The 25573-nt window shown below is 47.9% G+C and overlaps 1 protein-coding gene across 1 annotated transcript in view; it reads right to left on the bottom strand.

Moving 5' to 3' along the window:
• CES1 (carboxylesterase 1) overlaps window positions 1–19849 on the bottom strand; it is a 30336-nt gene extending 10487 nt beyond the window's left edge. The window contains exons 1-8 of the mRNA XM_063109095.1: window positions 19798–19849; window positions 15889–16093; window positions 13150–13294; window positions 11798–11931; window positions 9349–9502; window positions 7635–7739; window positions 4647–4751; window positions 1520–1558 (exon numbers count right to left, since the gene is read on the bottom strand). Of these exons, the coding sequence (XP_062965165.1) occupies window positions 1520–1558; window positions 4647–4751; window positions 7635–7739; window positions 9349–9502; window positions 11798–11931; window positions 13150–13294; window positions 15889–16093; window positions 19798–19849 (939 nt within the window). The remainder of the gene's footprint in view (window positions 1–1519; window positions 1559–4646; window positions 4752–7634; window positions 7740–9348; window positions 9503–11797; window positions 11932–13149; window positions 13295–15888; window positions 16094–19797) is intronic.
• Window positions 19850–25573: the final 5724 nt, after the last annotated feature.

Below are 25573 nucleotides of genomic sequence, written 5' to 3' on the forward strand. Positions count from 1 at the left end.
GGTGGCTGCCAGTGTCATGAAGCTGCAGCAGGTGATGAAGTTGTGCAGGCCGTGCGCTTTAACTCGGTTGGGTCGGGAAACTCAGGGGCATCCTTCACTCCTGTCTTTTTCTCATGCCTCACAGCCCATCCATCAGCAAATCCTGTCAGCTATTCCTTCAAAATATCCACACTCCAAACACTTCTCACCACCCCTGCTGCTATGGTCTTAGCCTAAGCTGCCAGAAACCCTTGCCAGGATCATTGCAGCAAAGTGATCTTCCTGTATCAGCCCTGTGCCTTCCCTACAGTCAATTTTCAAGATAGCAGTCAAAGAGACCTTTGTAAAGTTGAAGATCATGACACTCCTCTTTTCAAAACCCTCCGAAGGCTTCAAAATCCAAGTCCTTCAAATGACCACCTCCCACCTCCCATTAGCTCGTTAGCCTCAAGCCTGTTCTGCCCCTCACTTCCTCCATTCTAGCCACATGAGCTGCCTGCCCCAGGGCCTTTGCAGCTGCCATTCCCTCTGCCTGGAATATGCTTCCTCCAGCTTTCCTGACAGCTGGCTTCCTCCCCTCCTCCAGAGTTTGGTTCACATGCCACCTTTTGGTCGAGCCATTCCCTGACCCTGACCCTGACTCTGAACCTGCTATCTAAGTTCAAACCACTGGCAACTCTATCCCCATTTCTTTTTCTCTGTAATGCTGAGCATCACCAAACATGCTAAATATTTTATTTCATTTTATTTTATTTTGATTGTACTCTTCACCCACTGAAATGAGAGGTTCCAAGTGGGCAGGGAACCTTGTCTGTTTCACTGCCATATCCCCAGCTCTTAGGTCAGGTCCTGGCACATAGTAAGTGCTTATTAAATCTTTTCCGAATGGCTGGTGACTCTCATTTAATCCTCACAAGACCTTTTCAGGGAGGTGCTGTGATCTCCAGGGAGGGAGCAGAGAGGACAGGATTGTAAGATGCTGCACAGGTGATGTCACCAAACCCTGGCACCCCTGTGGAGGTGGGAGTGGAGGAAGAAATGGGGAGGACACTGCTGGAGTTCCTTGGGTGCCGGGAAGAGGATGGTGTCCTCAGACCTGAAAGTCTAGGCTCCCGCCCTGCACAGCTAATCAGCCCTGTGCCTTCCCAGAAGAACGGTACTCCTCAGTAAAGGCTCCTGAAGAAATCCTGATCCACTTATCTCTGTTTCCTGACAGTGAAAGGGTCTAGTCCAGCCTCCACCCACAGGGCCATTTTGGGGAACAGGAAATAGAAATAAGAAGCGGGTAGGCTGGGCCCAGGGGACTCAGAGTTGCTGGCTGGGAGCACTGGACTGGGAGTCAGGGGAACAGGTTCAAGGTCTGCCTATGGTCCTCCTGGCTGTGTTACCCAGGCAAGTCACTGCCCCTCTCTGGGTGTCAGCAATATACACATAAGGAGTTACCAGGATTCCCCAAGGGAGGATTCTTTCATTCATCGTTCATTGGAGCTTAAAGGTATTAAGACTCAAAACCTATAGTCAAGAAACCAAAGGTCCTTACCTCTCTGGGATCTCCATGTAAATCGAGAGCAAAAAAGTTCTGTGAAGACAAAGGCAGAGGATGTGGGTGAGAAGGCTTCCTGGCAGGAAAGCTGATCTTTGTGAGCTCTGTCCCAGAGGTGTCAGGTTCTCCTTCCCGGTGCCACCCCGGCCACCACTAGAGGAAGTGGGCAGGACACTGGCTCTGCCGGGCTTGAGCACAGGGTGTAGGTGGGATGGGGGAGGGGCAGCCACTAGCAAGGGAAGGACAGGCCCTGGGGACACTGAGCCAGGACGTCTCTGCCATCCGCTGTTTGTGCCTGCCCCATCCTCCACCCATTGCCCCTTCTTGTTCCTGGTGACAACACCCCAACATTCCCTTAGGAGACCCCACTCTTCCCCATTCTCACTCAATGAATTCATGTATCTATATGTGACCGGGGTGCTCCATCTCCATGAACACAGATATTAGTTCAGAGATGGGCCCATACGCGTGTCAGTCCAACAGAGTTTATCCTAAAACTTTTACGAGAATTATTGGGAGAGAGGGTTTCTAAGCAGATAAGATGTAAGTGCACAGTGGTGTTGTCTTTAGTGTTCTCAGGGGCAAACGTGCCTTACAGGGAAGTCAACACAGAGAAGTTGAAAAGCTGAGGGACAGAGACAGGTACATTCTCAATAATATCATATGAGCATCTGGATCCAGCCACGCCTGAAGCCATCAACTCCTGGATTTTTCAGTTACCTGAAGATTCTGTTACAACACATTGCTCTTTCTACTCAAGGCAACTTGAGATGAGTTTTCTCATCTTGTGTTAGAAAGTTCTGACTCCTACAGGCTCAGTGAAACTCATCCCACCCCATGCTTCTCTTTGGTGTGTGTTCACCAAGACCGCAGTGACTGTAATGTGACGCTATAGCTAACAGGTCAGACCTGTATGCACGAAGTGACCAGGAAGAGTCTCTCCTTCATGGGTTGTAGCCCCACCACCCAGGGGTGTTTGCGTGTTTGTGTGTGTGTGTTATGAATGTGTCTGTATGTGTGTATATGTGTATGTGTGTATGAGTGTGTGTGTATGTGTGTGTATGAAAGTATGTGTGTATGATCATGTATGTGCATGTGTGTGTGTGTGTATGAAAGTGTGTGTATGAGTGTGTGCCTGTGTGTATATGTGTGTGTGTGATTGTGTGTATGTGTGTATGAAAGTTTGTGTATGAGTGTGTGCGTGTGTATGTGTGCGTGTGTGAGTGTGTGTTTGTGTGTATGAGAGTGTATGTGTATGTGTGCATGTGTGAGTGTGTGTGTATGAGTGTGTGTGTGTATGTGTGCGTGTGTGAGTGTGTGTTTGTGTGTATGAGAGTGTATGTGTATGTGTGCATGTGTGAGTGTGTGTGTGTATGAGAGTGTGTGTGTATGTATGTATGTGTGCGTGTGTGTGTTTGTATGAGAGTGTGTGTATGTATGTGTGCATGTGTGAGTGTGTGTGTGTATGAGAATGTGTGTCTGTGTGTATGTGTGCGTGTCTGAGTGTGTGTTTGTGTGTATGAGAGTGTGTGTGTGTGTATGTGTGTGTGTATGAGAGTGTGTGTGTGTATGTATGTATGTGTGCATGTGTGAGTGTTTGTGTGTATGAGAGTGTGTGTGTGTGTGTATGTGTGTGTGTATGAGAGTGTGTGTGTCAGGGGGGCAGTGGATAATCATGGAAGCACTTCCACAAAATTTCAGAAAATCTCAGAAGGATGTCCTGGGTTCTTAGGTCGTCTGGGTTTTCCCAAAGTCACCAACTCTTCCCTTACAAGCAGGGTCCTCTTGTGCCACATGGAAAACTGCTGAAATATTTGCCTCTCTCTAGGCTTCAGAAAAGTTGTGTTTTAATTCCTTGAACATGTTGGTCACCTTATTTGAGTCTGATGAACCAAGCCTCCAGGCCACATTGGACTCAACCCATGTCAATACAGGCAGAGGCAGAGTCCAGTGCTAGAGGCCAACCCCTCGGCTCCCAGGTGATCAGGTCCAGATAGAGAATCCAGGGGCTCTGGCTACTCCTAAGCTCACATTCACACCCTTCCCCACAAAGGGAATGGTTCCCATTGGCCCTAGTCACTGTATTCTCTGGGTCTTTATCCTGAGCTTCCCTGTGATGACACAGCCATCCATCAATCCTCAAATGTCACTTTCTCTGTGAAGCATCCCTGCTGGCTATAAAGAACGCTTCCCCTCTCTGTACACCCACCATACTTAACCCACTAAGTATATGGGTGTGTTTCCCCTTGGATGGTTCCTTGTGAACAGAGAAGATGTCCAATTCATGTCTGTATCACCTCCCCTGACCTCCGCCATATGTTTAGCATGGATGGGTGGATACACGGGTGGATGAAGTTGGTCAGTACACAGAGTGTGGGTGAGTTGGGTAGATACACGGACAGATGGATGATAACTAGCATATAGGGGAGGGCTAGATCATTGTTTTGTGGAAATGGATGATAGAGTGAAAATATATGGTGTCTGGATGATGCATAGACAATGGATGGATTGAAAATAGGTGAGTGAAAAGTTACGGATGAATTGATACTAGATTGATGAAAGGATATCAATGAATTGGGTGGATTAGTGGATGGATAGACGGATAATAAAATGGAAGGGTGGATGGATGGACAGATGACACATGAACGAATGGTAGATAGATGGCTATCCTACAACCACGACTGAGGCAGTCTCAGAAAATTGGGCCACTACTGGGTTACAATCTACAGAGTTTCTAAATCATCTAAGATAAATTTCAGACACCTTTCTGAAAATCCTTGTGCTTAATATCCCCATCCCCAAAATTCAGGATGGTGGTTACCCCTGGGAACACATAATGTTTAATTTCTTTAAAATATATCTAAAATAAGAATGGCAAAATATTAAGTTTTGATAGAGCTGGTGAATTATTACATAATTTTTTATCATGTTATTTTTGGACTCTTTTTGACATTTGAGGCATTTCACAATAAAAAAAAAAAATTGCACATTCAGATTCAGAGGTTCCTGAGAGGTGAGAGACTGTCCCAGGTAGTTTTCCTAGGATGAGAGAACAGCTGAAATCATGAAGCCTGGGGCCAAGTTTAGAGGGTTGGGGGTAGGGACACTAGAGTGATGCACCTACCATTTTCAGTGTCACATCCAAGAGCTCATCCTCTGTCTTCTGGCGCAGGCAGTGAACCATGACAGCTGAGGTGGTGGTCTCACACCCAGCAGTGACAGCAATTTGCTGCAGAGATCACAGGCAACAGCAGAGTTCAGCAGTGATGGCCCTTCCCTCCATCAATATGGAAAGGGGTTCTACCCAAGTCCAATCTCTGAAGGCAGCATGGGTAGCAGAAAATCCTCCAGACCAGCAGGTATGGCTTCTGAGTCCCACAGAGTGCTGCCTCTGTTACTAATTTGAATTGTGACATGATCCAGTTTCACAATCTGTGTCTCTGGTACCTTCTCTCTGCTAAAATGGGCATAATGATCTCAGAGTTGAATGTCTCAAGAGAGGCAGTGTGGAGTGGGGTTAAGAGTATGGAATCTCGAATTCCATTGTCTGGTTTCAAATCCTGGCTCCTCCACTTACTAGCCATTTGGCCTCAGGCAAGCAATTCTTTTGTGCCTTGGTTTCTCCACCCCTAGGTGGGGATAATGATTGCACCTCCTTATGAGTTAACACATGTGAGGTGCTTAGGGGAGTACCATGGGTCCCCACCACTAAAACTCACGCAGAATTGCAGGAGGTCTGGCTAACAGGATTCCCACAAAGGCACTTCAGAAAGTACAGAATGTGATCTAAATGGGAGCCCTAAAGGAAAGCAGCGTGTCATCCATTGCAACGCACAGATGTCGCTTCACAGGTGAGTGAGGTGTTTGGGAACTGCTAGAGCTTCCACCTGCAAAGGCGTGTGTTAGAGTTTGACATAATAATCAAACATGACTCTCCAGGGCAGGGCCCAGCAAAGATTTGGTCAAAGGGTGAATAGTGAGTATTCGAGGCTTTGTGGGCTACCTGGTCCTTTTCTAGTTATCCAGCTCTGATGCTGTATTGAAAAGTCACTGTGTTACAATAAAACTTAGTTATGGATGCTGAAATTTGAATTTCATGTAGTTTTCATAGGTCATGAAATATTATTTTCTTTTGATTTTTTTTCAAACATTTAGAAATGAAAAAAAAAGTTATTATTAGCTCAAGAGCCACACAAAAACAGGCCCAGATTTGGCGAGGGGCCCCAAGGCAAGCCACTGAGGAGCCCAGATTAATTCATGAAAAACTCCTGGCCCAAGTCCAGAACCTCTTTTCCTCGTAAAAAAAAAAAAAAAAAAAATTTAAAAAGAAAACCCCACTGAAGGGGAGGCTCACGGTAGCCAGTCTCAGATTCCGGGGCTTGGACTACCTGGCACTCCATCACCCTCGCTGTTCTCAGAGGCCGTATTTGTGCACCAAGGGCGGGGGTTGAAACCAAGAAGGGACAGGGAGCCTCTTTCACGCTTGATCTGGACGTGGGGTGCAGAGTTGCTAACATGAAAATGCTCGATTTCTAAAACAGAGAAGAAAAACTGACTCCTTTCTGGAACAAAAGGGGCAAATGTGATGGGGTAGGGGAGGGGATGGGGGGTCATATGGATGGGAAGCAAAGTTTGGCCAGAAAGAAGGCACAGATGGACAGAAGGCAGAATCCGTGCCAGGGGGCCAGGGTGAGTGTGCGCTGCCCAGAGCAGGACGGTGAGTGATGCAGAATAACGCTCGGTATGTGTTTGCTGGATAAATAAACTGGAACAGGGAGAAGGAGCGAGGTGGGAGGTGGAGCAGAGAGGTGAGAGAGTCTTGGATACCCTTCATTTTGCAATTTCTGGTTCCTGTTTATTCATGAAGCCAGCCTCACCCCTCCCATGTCTATTTCCTTGCAAACTAAATTCTACCTTCTTGACTTCAGCCTGATCCAGTGGGCATCTGTTGCTTATAACCAAAGAATTCTGGGGGGAAAAAATCTCAAAAATTCTAAAAATTCTTGGTGTCTCCATTTCCTCCTCTCCGGCTTACCAGCCCCTTCAAGCCTGGACGCTGCCCCCACCACTCCACCAAAACCAGCCCCGCAGCCCTACCAAAACCCTCCACGTCACTGGCTGCAGTGGGCACTCCTCAGCAGAGCCAACCCTGTTGATCGTCCCTTCCCTTGGTGTCCCACGGCTTTCCAGATAAAGACAAAACCTTCACCAGGTCCTATGCAGCATGGCCCCTGCCAATGTCCCCACCCTCAGCTCAGTCCAAGTTGTCGCTGCTCTCTCTTCTCCGGCCACATCAGCCTTATCTCACTCTCACTCTCAAGATACTTCCTTCTACCACAGGACATGTGCACGTGCTGTTCCCTCTCCCCAGAATCTTCTCTGCTCACCAAGAAAACTGGTACACATCTTTCTGATCCTGGCTCATACATCACTTTTTCAGGAAGCCTTTCCTGATAACCTCCCCTACATCTAGACCGAATGATCCTTTTGGGTTCTGTTATTACAGCAGGTACCTCTCCTTTATTGCTCTTGTCTTAGTTGACATTTTATACTTGGCATGACTACATAACTACTAATCTATCTCTTGTATTAGAGCGGAGCTTCATGAGGTTGCTAGGTGTCTGGCTATGTCAAAACTATGTGTTGAGTGAATGGATGAATCAATGAATGAATTCTCCAGCATCCAACCACAGTCCCAAGGCCCTCCACGAGGAACCACTCCAAGCCTGCGTCCTGCAAGTGATCCACCACAACTCAGGGCTTGAGTGACACCATCCACTGCCCGCTGTCCAGCTTGGCACCCTGCCTCAACAGCCCTGGAGGAGTGTGGTCGGTGGACAGTGCCCTGTGCTAGCAGCCCAGAGGCACAAGCTGGAGTCCTTGTTCTGCCCTGATCATTTGCTGACCTTGGCAAATCGCTTCCACGCTCTGCCCCCGTTTGCTTGACTGTAAGCTTGGGAGGTTGACAAGGTGTCTCCTTGCCCTTCCTGCTTAGCCATTCTCAATTAGTGATTCTTTGAGTATGTCACCTGGATCCCACAGCAAGCAAGACCCCTGAGGATTCCAGGAGAACAGAGGAAAGCGTGCGGGAGCTGTCTAGTGTGAGACCTACCTTAGCCAGGGGATTTACATTCTTCCGGACCAGAACAGAAGTGAGAGCCACGCCACTCTCAGAAATGGCCCGGTGGAAGAGGTTCTTGGCCAAGGGAGATAAAACCTGGGAGGCAAGTGGAGAGGAGGAGAGTTTATGCTCACGGCAAGGGGTCAGTGACACGTTTGCTCTTCAAGGCTACCTCCTTCCCCAGCCCTGTCCCGGCCTGTTCCCCTGCAGACTCTGCAGCTCAGTCTGTTTCCCAGGCTCACCCTGGGGCGCGGCTCCTCCAGGAGAACCACAGTGGGTGGAGCCACAGCACAGAGCCAGGGATGGAGCAGAAAGTGTGTGACAGAATCAGAAAGACAGCTTGGCTATTCCTAGCCACAAGTTCTGATTCATCATTTCCATCACTCAGAATTTATCCTAAGAAAAATGATCACGGAGGCACAGAAAGGCTTCTAAAGGTGCTCATGTTGTTTCCAACAGCAGAAATTGGAAACAGCTCAATAGTATAAGGTTGGATAAATAAGCAAACTTTTCATTCTTAGCATGGAATAGCATGCAAGTATAAAAGATAATATTATGGGAGAGTGTTTGATGTTTAGGGAAATAATTATGTTATACCATAATATTAAGGAGATTTTTAATTAAAAATCAAGATACATAGATGATAGAGAGATAATTATAGATAGAAATAGGGAGGGAGGGAAGGAAAGAAGGAAGGTCAGAAGGGAAGATGGAAGGAAGGAAGGAAGGACGGAAGGGAAGATGGAAGGAAGGAAGGAAGGACGGAAGGGAAGACGGAAGGAAGGAAGGAAGAGTCATAGAAAAAAGACTAGAAAAATACATGTCAAAATGTCCACAGTGACTCTCCTCGGGTAGTGGAATGTGAATGACGTTTTCTTCTTTGGACTTACCTGTATTTTTCCTTTGTCTCTCCTTTAAAAAATATAAAACATTTTCCTCTGAGTATCCAAGTATAAAAGCAACATATGTCTGAGAAATACAGTAAAAGGGCTGACTCTGCTCAACTCTGAGGCAGCTGGAGGGTTTCTTACAGCTTCCAGACCTTTCTAATCTGGTTTTCCATCTTAGCTTCCCTCGATGTCTCCCCCAGCCTCGTTCCCCACACCAACAAGACATCTCACATCCCCACGTTGTGTCTGTGCCCCACACCCTCTGTCTCAACCCTCCCCATCCCCCCTTCCATCCCACCTCCCCAAAACCACCCTGACCCTCAGTGGGTATGGACATGCCATCAGACCACCTCAGAGGAAGCCCTGCCCGCTCCTAGTGCTCATGTGTTCTCGACATGTAGATCTGACTTCAAGCCAAGCAGTGACCCTCTTGTCCAACTCCTGTCCTCACCTCTACTTATCTGTAATTTATACCCACCCCAACTTCCCAAGTGAGGTGAATCCTAATGTTAAAATGTTTAGGAAGGAGAAAACTCCACCAAGTTAGAAGAGGAGAAACGTCACTGTTATAGGCTGTGGCTATGGCTGTACATTCTTATGGCCCCAGGACTTTTAAGCTGAGCTCTGAGCTTCCTGGGGGCAAGGGGAGTTTGGTCCTTAGCTCTCCACCACCTGATTCTGTGCAGTGAGTAGGCTCAGCCCTGAATCCAGATCTTGTAAGCAAAGGTGCCCATGGCTGGATTAGCAAGTCTCCAAGAGGTCCCACCAGCAGCCACATCAAGACTGGGATGGGGCCTGGGGACAGGAGCACTTACAAGAACAGAGACACTTTCACCTCCCGCTGACTCTCCAAAGATGGTCACAGAGCCTGGGTTCCCTCCGAAGTTGGCAATGTTCTCCTGGACCCAGTGCAGTGCAGCCAACTGGTCCAAGTGACCCCAGTTCCCCCGGCTGTGTTCGTCCCCTGTGCTGTGAGTAAGAGAACAGGGTAGAGGAGGGGAGCACAGGCATCATGACAGGGCACTGGGATCACAGAGGGGCCAGGGGCTCTCAGTGAGCCTGCCAGAAGAAGGCTGGGCTTGCACATCCCTGACACGGAGGTCTCCGTCTGCCTTCCATTCCCACAGCACAGTTGTCATAGGGCTCTATATTCATTGACAGGCAACTACTCACTGAGCAGCTACTATGTGCCCAACACTGTTGTAAGAGCTAGAGCACACCTGAGAACCAAACAGGCCAAACTTCTGTCCACACTGAACTCACACTACAGACCACAAACGAACAGATATATGAAATATGAAATATGAAAAACAAACAAATATAGAAGCAGAAATATGGCATATAATGTCAAAACACTTTCACAAGTGTCTTGAGGAAAAATAAAATAGGATAAGGAAAAAGGCTGCGGGATGGGCAGTGGGTTGCTATTGCAGTTCACATAGCCAGGGAAGGCCTCTTTGAGGCTGGGCCATTTGGGTAGAAACCTGAATGAACTGAGCACATGAGCCTTGTAAATATCTAAAGAAGGGAATTCCAGGCAGAAGAAACAGCACGTGCAAAGGCTCTGGGACCCGAGAAACAAAAGTGTGAATGTAGGAGATGCTGCTACACAGCCCCTGTGGACCATGGTAGGGATATCAGATGTCATTGTAAGTAACATAGGAAGCCACTGCAAGATTTTGTGCAGAGGCATGACATGATTCAGTCTGTCTTAAATGATCATTGTGTGGATCAGCCACAGAATAAAAGTAGCAGGGTTATAAAAGTAGGTGGTTCTTACAAGAATCCTGGTGAGAGAGAGAGAGAGAGAGAGAGAGAGCGCTTTGATTAGGGTGGAAGCAAGGGACAAAGTGAGAAGTAGTTGGATTCTGAATATATTTTAAAGGGGGAGCCAAGGGGATTTGCTGGATGACTGGACATGGTGTGCAAGAAAAAGAGGAGGGTCCAGGCTGCCCACAACCCAAAGAATGAGCTTCCAGCAGCAGACAAGGAGGTGCTGGGGGAGGGGCAGCTGAGGTCAAGGGCTCAGTTTATTCACGTGAAGTGTGAGGTACCTTTCAGACTCCAATGGAGATGGGAGCAGCCAGTTAACATGGGCATCTGGGTATCAAAGGAGAGGTGGGGGCTAAAACCAGGGGGCTCAGCCAGAGCCCTCTGAGATCATCACCCAGGGAATCAGCAGCGAGGGAGATCGGGACAGGCAGAGGCCTGAGAATGTGAGGTGGGAGGTGGCCAGGTGCCAAGAGAAGGATGCATTTCAAAGAGGGGTGGGTGGTCACCTGTGGCTGCTGCTGAGAGGTCACAGAAGGTCAATGGAGAGCAGGTGCAGGTCACTGGTGACCTCAATAAGAACAGCCTGCTGGCATGGTCAGGTGAAAATCAGACTGACATGGGTATGGAGACGGGGAGGAAGAAGAGGGAGAGATCATGTGGCAGTTTTACTGCAGCAGGGGGTAGGGATATGAGCATGGGTGAAAGGGACAGAGCCTCAGTGAAGGGGATACACGTAGGACATGACTGGCCTGGGGTAACCCACTGACAGGTAGACCAGAACCCCCTCTGGCTCCGAGGTCTTCCTGGTGGTGAGCGGTGCACTCCCCCTGCCCACCCACCAGCCCTCTCACGGTCAGATGTTCTGGGTCAGGCGCACTCTGAAAAGGCCCAGAGTAACTGTGTCCTGCAGGAAACCTGGTTCCTGTCCCCATGTACACTTCACAGAGAAGACTCTAGCTTTGACTCCTGGGTATGTGGATTGCAAAGAGAAATGAGGTGAGTGGGCCCTGACACACCTCCAGGGAGAGTTGTTCACTGGGGTCGGATGCTGACAACCTCCCATCTCCAGCCCCCCATCCTCCAGCCATAAACATTTACTGAGCTCCCTCCGTGAGTCTGCCCCTTCCTTCCTTTCCCATGAGATGTGTAGACGATTAACTGCCATGCTACCTCTAACTGCCATGACAGCAGAGTGCAATGTGCTGGGCAGCACAGGTCAAAAGCAGGTGAGCATTTCCGAGGGGGTAGCCTGTGGCTGGGCCATGCAGGATGAATAGGAGTTTGTCAGATGGACTAGGCTCTCCAGGCAGAGGGAACAGCGCATGCAAAAGCTCAGAGTGGACGGCTGTAGCTGGGGAATGAGGATCAAGGAGTAAGATGCTTCATTAAAGAACTTAGCAAAGGTCCCTTGAGGGCTGACATAAGAAGAGCCGGGGTCCTGGCACCCTTGCTTTGGGGGTCAGTGTGTGTGAGGAGAGTCCAACATCTTACCTGAAGAAGCCCCAGATGCCCAGGCGGTACTGAATGGTCACCACCACCACATTTTCATGGGCAGAGAGGGCCAGCCCATCATAGGTTGATGCCCCGCCCACCATCAGACCACCTCCGTGAATCCACACCATCACCTGCACAGGGAGGGGCAGCCACACTGGTTACAGGAAGCAGAGCTAGGAAGGACTAGGGGTTGTCTGGTTTGGTCGCCTACCTCTTGGCCATGATTGAGTTTACAGCCATCTCTGAGTGCACAGTGATCCCCAGGGCTGGTCTGCAGTAACACGCTGAAGAAGTTAGCATGTGTCCCTGCAGCCCAGATGGCAAGATCCCTGAAGGTGGGGGCTGCGTGGGAATGGTTCTGTGTTCCTCCTTTCCCCTAACGCCCAAGTCTAACTGTGTATATGGGGGCACTGAGTTCATCACAGAAAAATGAATGAATGAATAAATGGACCTTTGTCCTCACCTCCTTGTGCCTTACAAAGCACATGTAGGGTCAACTTCTAGTCACAGTTCAAAGACACCCTCCCCCACTCCTGGGCACCATGCCAGCGGCATTCCTGGGAGGCTAGCTGGCCTTAACACCCCTCTCTCTTCTACCCCAGGCAACTCCTCTGCCAGCAGACCCTCCCCACCATCAGTCTGCATTTGGCAGCCTGTCCCATCTCGGGCCCTTCCTTTATTTGGGAAATGCTGACTCCCTGGGTCACCAGCCCCTACCAAAGACAATTAGGGAGGGAAATTAGCTACAATCAAATCCCAGACAGTTGGCCAAAGGCAAAGGAAAGTGCTTGGATTATCCCAGACACAGACAGGTGTCACAAATGGAATTTATGTGCTGGGGAAAGGCCACACATAGTTCAATTTCCTAGTCCATGTCAAAGTGCACTGGGTTGAAGATCAGAAGACTCCAGGCTCTCGTCCTGCCAACCCTATTGTGTGACCGCCCCATCCCCCATCTGGCCTCAGTTTCTCTACCTGTTAAAGGAAGGATTGGGTTGTTGGCTTTTCTCTAAGATTCCTTGCAGCTCTTACTTTATTGGGAATTATGTCTTAGCTGCTCCAGGTATCAGATTCTTAACCTAGCAACTAAGAATAAGCACTCTTGTCCTTCTATTTGCATGAAAGAACTTGGAAAACATAAGATGTGAATCGAAGATGTACAGCAAACTCCCCCAGAGGCCCTATGTCACTAGGGGAAACTGCGGTATGAAAAATACATGTTTCCGGTGGTCAAAGAAAGCCCTGGGGCCCCGAAACAGTCCTAGCCCATGATGGCTCCTCCAGTCTGCACTGGAAGATCCCAGAAGGCTGGGACTCTCACATCTTGGCCAGCGGTTCCCACTGCTTACCGGCAGCCTGCTTTTCTTTGTCAAGTCGGCAGGAGTGTAAATATTTAGGTAAAGACAGTCTTCAGAAAACTTGAGTGGAATGTTCTCCTTTCTGTTGGTAAAAAGTTCTGAGAGCACCTGTCCCGCCAATGTATCTTGGGAGCACCTGGGAAGGCCAGAAAGAAGGACCCCTGACGTTCAACCAGATCTAAGCGAGGTGTGTCCTGGAGCTGGCCAGCCCTTGACTGGGAGGCTTAAGTCAGAAAATGGAGTTGCTATTACCAGCCTTGAGACACTGGAATGGATAGGAGGACATCTGGGCAGCCAGGTGGGGCCCTGGGACCCACTAAGAGCTCCCAAGATCATGCAGAGTGAAAAGGCCTTGATTCCTCTCCCCTTCCTGGAGCCTTTGGGATGCCCTGGGTCAAGGACCCGACTGTGACATGACCCAGCTCTCTGCTGGGCTCCACATGGTGGGCTGCAGGGTGATCACCATCAGGGAAATGTGTTCTGGTCCACAGGAGATTTCCACAGACCGTGAGAAGTCACTCAAATGGCAGACATTTAGGGCTGCACAGGTCAGGGGTGAAATCTTTGTGGGACACCACCGATAACTGTATTCTAGCGCTGCCTCAGCACTGATTTGCTGTGTGACCTTGGGTGAATTCCTTTCTTGCTCTGGGCCCCAATTTGCCAAGCCTAAGTGAGAGGCGTCATTTCTGTAAGGGTCTTACAGTCCTGACATGCTAAGATTCTACCATCAACCCATCCGAGACATGTGCTGTTAGTTGCCCTGATAAGAGATCTCAAAGATTGAATATAGATTAAAACTGGTAATATTTATTGAGTTCTCCCAGTGTGCTGGGCACCGTTTTAAGTACTTCTTATGTATTAACTCATTTAAGCCTCAGATCAGCCCCATGACATAGGTTCTATTATCATCCCCATTTTACCTATGAGAAAACTGAGGCTAGAGAACCTGTCCAAGGTCACACAGCCAAGAAGATCCATGCTATGTAGTGCTTATATTTCCAAGTATATTATAAGCAACATTCCCATATCTCAATGTGCGCAGAAGGCAGGCACCACTGCCCCCATATGTAGATAAGGTTACTGAGGTGCTCAGGTGCCAGGAAGACACAGCTGTCAAGTGGCAGAATCAGAGCCAGCAAAGATGACTTCCTGATTTCCATGCTGGGAAATTATGCCCAGCAAGGGGCATAGAATTCATACAAAAAGAAATTCAAATGTCAAAAAAGGGAAAAAGCGTTCAACTTCACTAGTGTTCAGCTAAATGCAAAGTAAAGAGCAAAATAATAATTATTATTTTTTTGCCTATGTAATAGCCAAAAACTTTTTTTATAACCCCATGAATTGGCAAAGGTCCGCTGAATGGAGATTCTTATATATCAATGCAAGAAGTGTAATTGGAACAGTTCTGGAGGGAAATTTAACAAAAGGTGCATACTCTCTGACTTAGAAATGTCATTTCTTGGGACTTATCCTAAAATATCCATAAATGTGCATAAACATTTAGCTAAAAAATGTTCATCACAGTGCTATTTATATGATCAAAAACATAGGGCTAGCCAGTTAGCTCACTTGGTTAGAGTGCAGTTCTGATAACACCACGGTCAAGGTTTAGATCCCTGTACTGGCCAGCCACCAAAAACAAAATGAAACAAACAAACAAAATATCTAAAACAATTTAATGACCCCAGCATGAGTTTGGGTAAATAAATTATGGCTCAATATCCAATATAATGCATCTATTAAATGTCAGGCTATGATATTTAATGGCATAGAATGATGTTCATTATATACTTATAAATGAACAAAGTAGGTATCCAAACTATTTGTGTATATGATTTCATTTTCAAGAAGAAAGTATGTAACAGATAAAAGACTGAAACACATGATCTAAAATATTAACAGCAATTCTCTCTGGTTGGTAGAATTGTAGATGACTTTAATTTTCTTACGTTTTCTTCTCTGTATTTCCTAAATTTTCTGTAAGAAGTATGTATTACATTTGCAATCAGGAAGCAAAAACAGTAAGTATTATTTTTAAAAGAAAGGAACAGAAAGAAGTCAGCCAGAGGCAGGATCCTGGAAGTCCTCAGAAATGCCTTGCTGAGGAGATAAATAATGTCCAGTGGACACATATAGGTGTCTAAGGTGCTCTAGGGGGCAGGTGTGAGGCTGACTGGAGCACCTGGACTTTTTTGCGCAGCTTGGCCAGGGTGACTGGGACACACCAACGTTGCTCTATTCGTGAATAAGTAGCTAGACACACTTGAGAGCTGCGCCTCCTTTCCCACGCCACTCCCCAACTATGTCAAGGCTCAAGACAGGAGAGGAAATAGGACATTACTTCTAATCTAACCCACCTGCTCAACTGCTTTTTTCCCGAAGCACTTATATTTTAACATATTACATTATTTATTAACTTGCAGATTGTTTATTGTTTGTCTTCCCCAGCTAGAATGCAAGCTCCATGAAGGTAGTGATTGTTTTTTTCACTAATAAATCCCAAGAACCTAGAACATGCCTGGCACACAGTAGCTGCAAAATAAATACGTGGTGAATAAAAGACTCTAGAATGCTGTGAGAGTTCTGGAATGTTGTCAAGTTTCTATGATATTCTTAAGGATTCCAGAACAAAGTGTAAGCCAATCAGGGGGTTGCCTTCACTCCTTCCTGTATCATTTGGAGGCAAAAAACCATGGAAAGGTGCCAAAGCCAGCCCCACCAGCTTACATAGGAGGGTAAGACGTGGTGTTCTTTACGAAGCTCCATGGTTCTGCAGGCTGCGGTGGAGTGAACCTCAGGGGTCCAAGAGGCGGCTTGGCAAAAGGGATTCCCAGGAAGACGGCCACAGGCTGTGCAAATCCTTCTAAGCTGACGTGCTTCCCCAAGACTTTGCCATGAACAGTGTCCACCACAGGCGGCGAGGATGGATGACCTGATGGACATTGAGAGGGAATAAGGACACATCAGAGGTGAAAGGTTTGACCTGGAATCCAGGTGGGTTTACCCACTTTCTAGGCATGTGACCTCAAATAAGTCACCTAAACTCTCTAGACCTCAGTTTATAAAAGATATAAAAAAGGGATGAGTTTTTACTGTCCTTTCTAACTCACAGGGCTGTTTTAAGGAGCAAATTGGAGTTGAAGGCATAAAAGCATCCAGTCAAAAGTAACAAAAGAACTGCTAGGAATGAACAAGACATTTAGCTTCCCTCTTAGAAGCCTCTGGAAACATGTTCATTAGGATTCTGGCACTGAGCTGCTGGATGAGAAGATGACCAAGAGGTGGCCCCTGTTCTCATGGCACTGAACCTCGTCGGGAGAATGAGCCACATGCATACTTGACCCTAAAGTGGGAAGAAAGTGGCCATGTCCTGGGAGAGGTACCAGTAAGGTGCTACAAGAGTTAGAAGAGGGAGAGAGGCCTTCTGAGTGGTGGCATCGTGGAGGAGCTGGGGCTTGCAGGGGGAGGGGGATTGAATAAGGGGAGATGGAAGAGGCAGGTATAAAGCAGAGAGAAGAGAATGTGCCGAGGCTCGGAGACAGCTGCACCACGGTATTAAACACAAATTCTATTTTCTGTATTCTGATGCTTTGACATTGGAGGCCTCGCCGACCCTGCAGGGCCTGCCTGGGGAAGGGTGAGTGGCCTGTGTGCACCAGATGGAGTCTATGGACAGAGGAAATTAATCCTAGAATGAGAGGATGCCGGGCGGGGCGGGACTCAAATGCCAGGCTAAGTGCTTGGGTTTGAGTTAGTAGACAAATAAGCAGCCAGAACAGTTGTGCAGCAAGGGACAGGGTAAACTTGAGGAATATTCTTCTGTTGGCTCTGAGCAGGGTCATCCAGAGAAGAGAGGGAAAAACTGGGAGTCAGATCCCTGTCTGCTCCATTCTTGTGGAGCTGACAATTCTCCCTCACTGAGCTGAAATTCATATCCCCGCAGCTTCTGCACCAGTCCTGGTTCTACCTGCCATGGGACCATGCTGAGCTAATCTGATCTCCTCTGATGCAGCAGGTCACTTTCAGACCCTTGATCATGCCTAACTCTCAAGTCTCTTGTCTGGCCTCGGTAACCTCCATTTGCCAAGCATCCCCCATAAGAAATAATTGCTAGCCTCATCCTCCCAATTGCTTCCCTTTGGATACAAACAAAATGTGAACATCTCCCTCAAAATGTGTGGCCAGAACAGAAAAGAATAATCAGGATTTGGTCTCATAGAAGAATATTCAATGATATTGGAAATTATGCAAAACCAGGTTACAAAACAGTATTCCTGTCTCATGTTGAGTAGCCAGTCCCATACTGCAGACATTCATATTGTATTCTTTTGTTGTTGTTGCTAACTTTACAAATAATACCAAAATGAACTTCCTTGGAAGCATGTATACTGAGATGTCAGTGGGCAGTGACATTGCACATGACATTTTTTCTTTGTTTTTTCCAAGTTATCTGCACTGAACTTCCGTTTTAATAATTAGAAGAAAATTTTTATGAATATGGTGAAGTTTATATGGAATTTTGAATGAGGATTTGGTCCCTGCCTGGATGTGAAGGATATGGAAGGGAAAGACCAAAGAGCTGGCGTGTGATGCTGGGTTCCAGTGTACACAGGTTCAGTTGAGAAATCACCAAGATGTCCTGGTAAGAAGATGCCACAGGATGTGGGCACTTCAGGACTGGAAGGAGGTTGGGTGAGGGGGCAGGGTGGACTCACCTACCTGAAAGTGAGGGTGCCCACCATGGATGTGTGTGACTTCACTGAAGAGACCAGCGTGAGAGAGAAGAGAAAGAGCTGAAGAGCAAACAAAGGGACAGCTACAGTGAGACTGAGCATGTCCGTCAGAGCAGTGGCAGGAGACCGTCACGGTGTCATGGGAGCCCAGGGAGGAGGAGGAGGCGCTGGCCGAGAGTGCTGAGTGCTTCAAAGAGGCGAAGGAGGGTAAAGTCCAAGGAGAAACCACTGGGCTCGGCCTTAATTGGGTCAGTGATATCCTTCAGAAGAGATGAAGTGCATAGAAGCCAAATTGCCAAGGGAGAAAAAGCAGGTGGGTGGGGTGGGAGGCGTAAACAGGAGTGGTACGAGGAATTACCACCTACATCACATGTAATGGACACATACTGAGCACTTACTGAGCCAGACGTGCATTACACTTTCTTTAACATAATGCTCGAAAAAGCTCAGCTAGGTAGGTGTTAATATGCCCATTTTACAGATGAGAAAACTGAGGAAATGTAAGCAGCCCATATCAACTTCCTAAAGATGGATATGGGATGGCATTGTCATGGGGTAACCAACGGTAAAGGAATGTTCCACTCCAGATTTGGTTCCTTTCCTTTCTTACTCCGCCCTTGCACTCAGTTCCTGGCCTCTAACAGCCTCACACAGCCAGAAAGAAGACAAAATCCAGACGGGGTATGGGCTTTCAGGCATTGGTAGAATGTCAGGCAGGGCACTGGCTCTGGATTCAGAAGCTAGAGATAAACCAGGGCATGATTTTCCACTTGACCTTTGGCAAGTACATATCCCTCTCTGAGTCTCAGTTTCTCCGTCTGTAAAATGGCACAGATGCATTCTGAGGTCCCTCGCTCTACCCCTGTATTAACCATTTATTTTATTTTCTGTATTCTCACACTTTGGCATCTGAGGCCTTTCTGACCCTGGAGGAACTGTCTTTCCCAGGGTCCAATCAATCCAGAGCCCACACCCCAGCCACCTCCTTTATCAGGTCTCACACCCTGGGCCACTATCCACCTGCCCTGATCACCTCAGGGACAGATACTAGACAACTAGGGACAGCCCCTGTGCCCCAAAGACCCTGAAATTATTCAAACCAGCCAATCCCCAGCCTGCTTACCCTGCCTTGCCTCTTCTGTCCAGTGGAAACCACAGTAAAGGCTCTTGCCCACAGCACCGCCCCTGCCCGCCTCCTGACTGACGCTGGTGCTTTCCCTCCCGCTTCTTCCCCACCCCGGTGGCGCACCCCTCCTCTGGGAATATAAATAACACTTTTTTCCCAATTGCAGCTGGCTCCTGATATGTTGGCCTGGCCACACCTCAAAATGTCTATTAATACACTACATTTTAATACAATCCCTTTATTTATCTGTCCCTTTTCTGTACCTTCTCAATACCAGGCACTATCCTAAGTGCTTTAGAAACAACCGCCCAGGTAGGTCATCCCTAAATTAAAGACGTGGTGACCGAGGCACAGAAAAGTTAAGTATCTTGCCTAAGGACACAGGGCTAGGAAGTGCTGAACTGAGATTCAAACCCGCGCACTCTGGCTTCAGAGTCGATGCTTTTAATACCCTGCTAAGCCACTCCCCGTGACTGGCCCTATCTGGACTAACAGTCACGGGGGAGATGAACCGAGCTCCCTAAATTCCTCAGGTGTCGCCCTCCCGCGCCCGGAGCGTGCCGCTGCAGGCTGAGCGTTTGTCTCTGCGCGTCTGCGCGGGGCCGGGGCTGCCTGGGCTCCGCGGCTCCAGGTTCGAGTCCAACTGCAGAGGGCGCGCGCCGCTGCGGAACAGGACCTGCCATATTTTTGTCCTATCGCATCTCCATCCATCTCGACCGAGGGCAAGGATTTCTAAATGTGCGCCCCGACATTTGCTGTTTGTATTTCAGGACTCACCCCAAGCCGTGCAAGCGGCGAGAGAGGTCAGGACCAGAGCACGGAGCCACATCGTGGACGGGCAGCAGCGCGCGGGGCCTGCGAGGTCTCGGTGCAGCTCAGCGGCCTGCGCAGGTGTCGCCCCAGAGCCCGGACTCCGCCCCCGACCTCCCATCCCCGCAGCCCGATTGCCTAATCCGTGGTAACAGAAAAGCCGGGCCCCTTCCGAAATCTGTCTGGTTGCCTGTTGGGCCTCCGAGCCACGCCCGCCAGGAGTTCACCCTCTTATCTAAACAGTTCGGCCTAAACGCTTGGATTACACATTGCCAGAAATGGTCAGACAACTCGTTATGTGAGGGCTTCTCCTGGGTAGGACAGGACCCTAGCCTCGGTGTGCTGCGAGCTTCCCAAAGGCAGGTGCAGCAGATGCCTTCAGGCAAAGGGCAGCTTTGGTCTGGGGTCCTCAAAGCAAGACTGAAAGTTTCCAGAGTCACTCACGGTCCAGCAACTGCCCAAACGGGTAACTGAGGACACATCTCTTAGCTCCCTGGGCTTGTAGTTTATAGAGTTCTAGGCTCTGAGTTTGGAAGCGGCCTTAAATTCCAGCTGTTGTCCTTTCTGATGCTTACATTAGCTTTACAGTATTCCTGCCAAATGGCCCAGCCTCCTGTCACACACCTCCAGGGTCAGGGAACTCACTACCTTTCAAAGCAGGGCTTTTTGAGCAGAATGTGAAAATGAACTCCATCTCTCCACAGTGCCCGGCTCTGATCACCTGTCCCGCCATTTATCCATTCATACTTCAAGCATTTACCCAAATGCCTGGCACTTGGCGAGGTGTTATGGATACAAAGGTGAATCCAAGACAGAGTCCATTGTCTCAAGGAGTTCACCACGTAGTAGACAAGACAGGTTGGCGCGGGGGGGGGGGGGGGGGGGGAGGGGGGGCAGTGCTGTGTAACATGGAATCACCAAATTAGAGGGATTCAAAACTCTCTGGGTACACCCCGAAAAGTGTATTTTACAAACTGCTGGGGACACAAGGAAGATGATCAAAGGCTCTTCAATGATCTTATTACATGTCCAAGGACAGAGAATTGGTTAAATTCACTCTGGTACAGCCGACTAAAGAAATACTATGTATTCACTCAAAGTAGTCATGCACATCTCTATTTATTGACAAAGTCATGATGTATTGTGAAGGGAAAAACAGGTTATAAAGTGTTAGACTGCTTTGGGAAACAGACTGGCAATTCCTCAAAATGTTAAACATGGAGATACCATATGACCCAGCAATTCCACCCCTAGGAATATAGTCAGGATAACTGAAAACATTTCCATACAGAAACATGTACACAGATAGTATGTTCATAGTAGCCAAAAAGTGGAAACCACCAAAGAAAGTGTCCATGTAATGACGAATGGCTAAATAAAATTGTGGTCTACCCATACAGTGGAATAGTATTCAGCCATAAGTAGAATATGCTCTAATACAGATGAAACTTTAAAACATTACCCTAAATGAAAGAAGCCAGCCATGAAATTCCACATTGTATGATTCCATTTGTATGAAATTTCCAGAATAGGCAAATCCATAGAGACAAAGTAAGTTGGTGGTTGCCTGAGGCTGAGAAAGGAGGCAATAAAGAATGACTGCCAATACATATGATGTTTCGTTGAGGGATGATGAAATGTCCTGGGAATAGACAGTGGTGATATTTGCACAACTTTGTGAACATACTAAAAACCACTGAACTGTACACTTTAAAAAGGTAAATGTTATGATATGTGAACTACATTTCAATAAAATAAATATATATTTTAAAAATCCCTTTATGTACAGTTGACTTTTGAACAACATGGGGGTTGGGACACCTACGTTCCCTAACAGTCGAAATTCGTATATAACTTTTGACTTGTTGGGTTCACACTAAGCGCCCTGGCAGGGAGAAGTGGTGGGGTGGGGGCAGGTGCTGCTTCATTGCTTAACTACTAGTAGCCTACTCTTAGGTAGGCTACTTAACTGCTTAGGTATGTCATGAATTCATTTTTTCCAAAATTTTTCCAAGATATCTATTGAAATAAATCCACATATAAGTGGGCCCACGCATTTCAAACTGTGTTGTTCAAGGGTTTGCTGTATAATCTGATCATGTTTTAATAAGAATAATATATTTGCATAAGAAAAATTCTGGAAGGTTATACATCTAATTAGTATTATGACAGCCATTTCCTGGCTGTAAGATTGAGAATGATTTTACTTATTTGTATTTTCCACTGTATTCATCCATAAAAATTATTTGACAAGTATTGATTGAGCGCTTACTGTGCAGCAAGCATTGTGCAGAGTGGTTTGTATGCAGGCTCTCAGTTTTCAGACAACCCTGTGAGACTGACACTCATCGCCTGAGGCTCAGTGTGGTTAAAGAACTGGCCCAAGGTAAGAGGAAGGGCTGGGGACTATAAAACCTGCCTGACTTTATAGGCTGTAGTCTGAGCCACTCTGCTGAATGTCAGAAGGTTTTTGAAAAACCAGCCTGGTTGGTGCCCTAAGCATGTGCTTGATTGGCCTGTGCGTGGTCTCATGCAGCCTCTCTCTTCTGGGATCTCCCCGCCTCCACCCCTTCAAAGTGCCCATGTCTTTCTGCTGATCCATTTTGAATCCTCCAGGCTGCCAGGAAGGATGGGGAGCTGGGGGCTATGTGAGGCTATTCAGAGGAGACCAGTGGCTGGAAACAGAGCTCTGGGGTTATTGGGAGAAGCAGTGGCTGGGTGCCAGAGGCATTTTCTGACTGTTCAGACTTTGTGATGCCCCTTCCCCAGGGGAGACTTGTCGCTGGGAAGGCATTGCCCAGCCAAGAATCCATGAGCCAGTCCCCCTCATATTTACCTGCAGTCACAAGATCAGTCCTTGCCAATGGAGTCAGAGGGGACATGAGGCAGAGTCGGGTGCAGGACAGCGCGGTAAAGAGGAAGCTGGGTCCTCCATGCCCCCCGTGGCCCCTACAACCAGCTAGAGGAGGGGATGGTGAAGTGACAAGGTGGCAGGAGCCTGTGTCGCTGAACTGCATTTGGACGACAGCTGCTGTCTGATCTACAATAGTGTTTTAGACTTTATGTGAGCGAGAATAAAGACCTATCACGTTTGAGCCACTATACAGAGTTTTGGTGTAGCCTACCCTGACAAATACAGGCAGATCGCAAGTAAGTGGTAATCAGTGACACAGAGGACTTTGTCGCTTTGGTCTCTCCTGCCTCCCCCGAACAGGTGTGCACACACTCACAGCCTCTTTCCTGGAAGTCAGGGCCAGAATGGATGCTGTGGGTGGCCGGCCATTCCTGTTGGGCCTTACAGCTTTACTGCTCTCATGACTTCCAACTGCCGGGGGCTCTTCTCTGCTTGAGGGATTTCCTGCAAGTCAACCAAGCCATTCTGTGCACTGCAGGCCAGAAATTCCAGGGATAACAGTCCTCCCACCCCCTGGAGGAGCCCTCAATCAAGACTGATGGGAGTATAAATACCTCAGCTCCCTCCCTAGTCTGGTGGAATAACATTGAAATACATACACTTTTCCTACAGTTTCTCTTGAGATTAAGCTCCAGTCACCCCAATAGTAACCAGCTTCATAGTAGACCTTTATAGGCTGTGTTCCCTTCCCTTCCTCACGATCCTACTCCCGCCACTGTTTCCTACACCTCCCAGATAAGCAATTTGCACTTGAATCCTTGAGTTAAGTCTGCTTCTGGGGAAAATCAAAGCAAGGCTTTGACCAAATGAGCCATACAGCCTGCTGTGGGTCGAATTGTGTACACCCAAAGTTCTTGTGTTGATACCCAAACCTCCGGTACCTCAGAATGTGACTGTATTGAAGACAGGGCCTTTAAAGAGGTGATTACATTAAAATGAGGCCATTGTTGTGGGCCCAAGTCTAATCTGACTACTATCCTCACAAGAAGAGGAAATTTGGACAGAGAGACACCAGGGGTGTGTACATGCAGAGGGACAAGCATGTGAAGGGGCAGCAAGGACACAGCCTTCTGCAGGCCAAGGCGGATGGCCTCAGAGCAAACCAGCCCTGCCTGCATCTTGATCTTGAACTGTGAGGAAATAAATGTGTAAACCACCCAGTCTGTGGTGTTCTGTTAAGGCAGCCTAAGCAAACTAACATGTAGTCCCAACCCAGTTTCTTTCTTCACGCCCTGAGGAAACTAAGGCCCAGAGATGGGGAGGGGTTGCCTAAGGTCACGCAGCAAATCAATTGGCAAAGTTGGGACCAGAGCTTGAGGCTTTTGACTTCACCATATTCTCTGTGTTTCAGGGGGCAGCCGTCTCACTGGCTTTAATGGATCGGGGAGGTGTTCTAACTGCCAGCCTTATCATAAGGCAAAATATCTTGATTTTGTACACAATCGCATTGTCAGCTCATGGGTCCAGGATGAGGGGCTAGGGCTGAGGGGTTACAAAAGGCCAGAGAAAGAAGCATCTACCTGGGAGATTTGTTCTGTTTTTCCAGTGTCACTTGGCAGCCAGACCAATATTGACAGCAGGGAGGATTGGGCAACCAGCAGCCATAAAGTACAAGACAACCCCAGAGATGGGCATGGGTTCTTTCCCAAGGCCACAGGTTTTGGCTGAAACAAAGCTTCTGGTGACCCAAATTCAACAGGGGTGCTCATTAGCACCCATTCTATCCACTGCAGCAGGCTGGTGAGGGGGAGCCCTGTGTCGAGGGTGAGGACATTGAGACAGCACTAGAATCAGTCTGCAGAGGTGACTGACTCTAGAAAGGAACCTGGGCTGGGGTTCCTGCCTTACTTTTATTCAGGAGAGAAACACGGGTCATAAAAAGCACCCTTATAAAAAGCACCTCTGTCTCTACCCACATGGGACAATCTGGGTGGTCTTGCTAAGTAGACAATGCCGTTGCCAATCACTTACACAACACACACACACACACACACACACACACACACACACACACACACGTACGTTACCATCCTTTTGCCCTAGCCAGCTGGCCTTTGAAACCTGGGCACCAGCCCAGGCTCTCAGCCTATGAAGATTGTATGGTGCTGTCTCAGCAAAATATAAAAGGTACGGATGAATTATTCTCCTGATTCACTGTTCAACCACATGCCCACTGGTGACACCAGCCAATTCTGCAAACAGAGGCAGCCACTCCTAGACCTTTCCTGCACCTGACTGCAGCCTCTGAAGCACATTCCTGGGTCACGATGACTCTGCAAAAGTAATGGGTAAGGCTGGAGTCTATCAAGCCTCATGCCAGATCTTATTTTTTCTTAACATGTGAAATTTCCCTGCATCACTTTAGCTATTATTGATACATCTCTTTAGGTGGCAGTTGATTGGGATTATTGCTTTTCCCCCGGGGAACTACCTAAGGTTTCCCATGTGATTATAGAATCCGGAGAGTAAAATCCTGGGAACTGGCCTTAACTCCTAAGCAGTTGGGCAGGATTTGGAAGAGTAGGTGCCCCTAGGAGTTTCAAATTAATCCCCCCCAAACCTCTCTACATCCATCGATTTACTCAACAGATATATGAAGAGCACATATTAGATCAGGCATTGGACAAGAGCAAGCCCGTGTCCTATTGGGCTGCTCACGCAGCTTTGCCTGTTAATCATGGGATAACTCAGGTATGGATTGAGTGCTAGAGAATGTGGCACTGGGTGACCAGAAGTCTGGGAACCAACTGGGTGGCATTTGGGGATTCTTTCTGGGAAGAGAGGTGGTAAGAGGCAGGAGTGGCTCTGGAAGAGGTGCCCTCTCGTGCA

This window comes from Cynocephalus volans, chromosome 10 (assembly GCF_027409185.1).
Source record: "Cynocephalus volans isolate mCynVol1 chromosome 10, mCynVol1.pri, whole genome shotgun sequence".
NCBI lineage: Eukaryota > Metazoa > Chordata > Mammalia > Dermoptera > Cynocephalidae > Cynocephalus > Cynocephalus volans.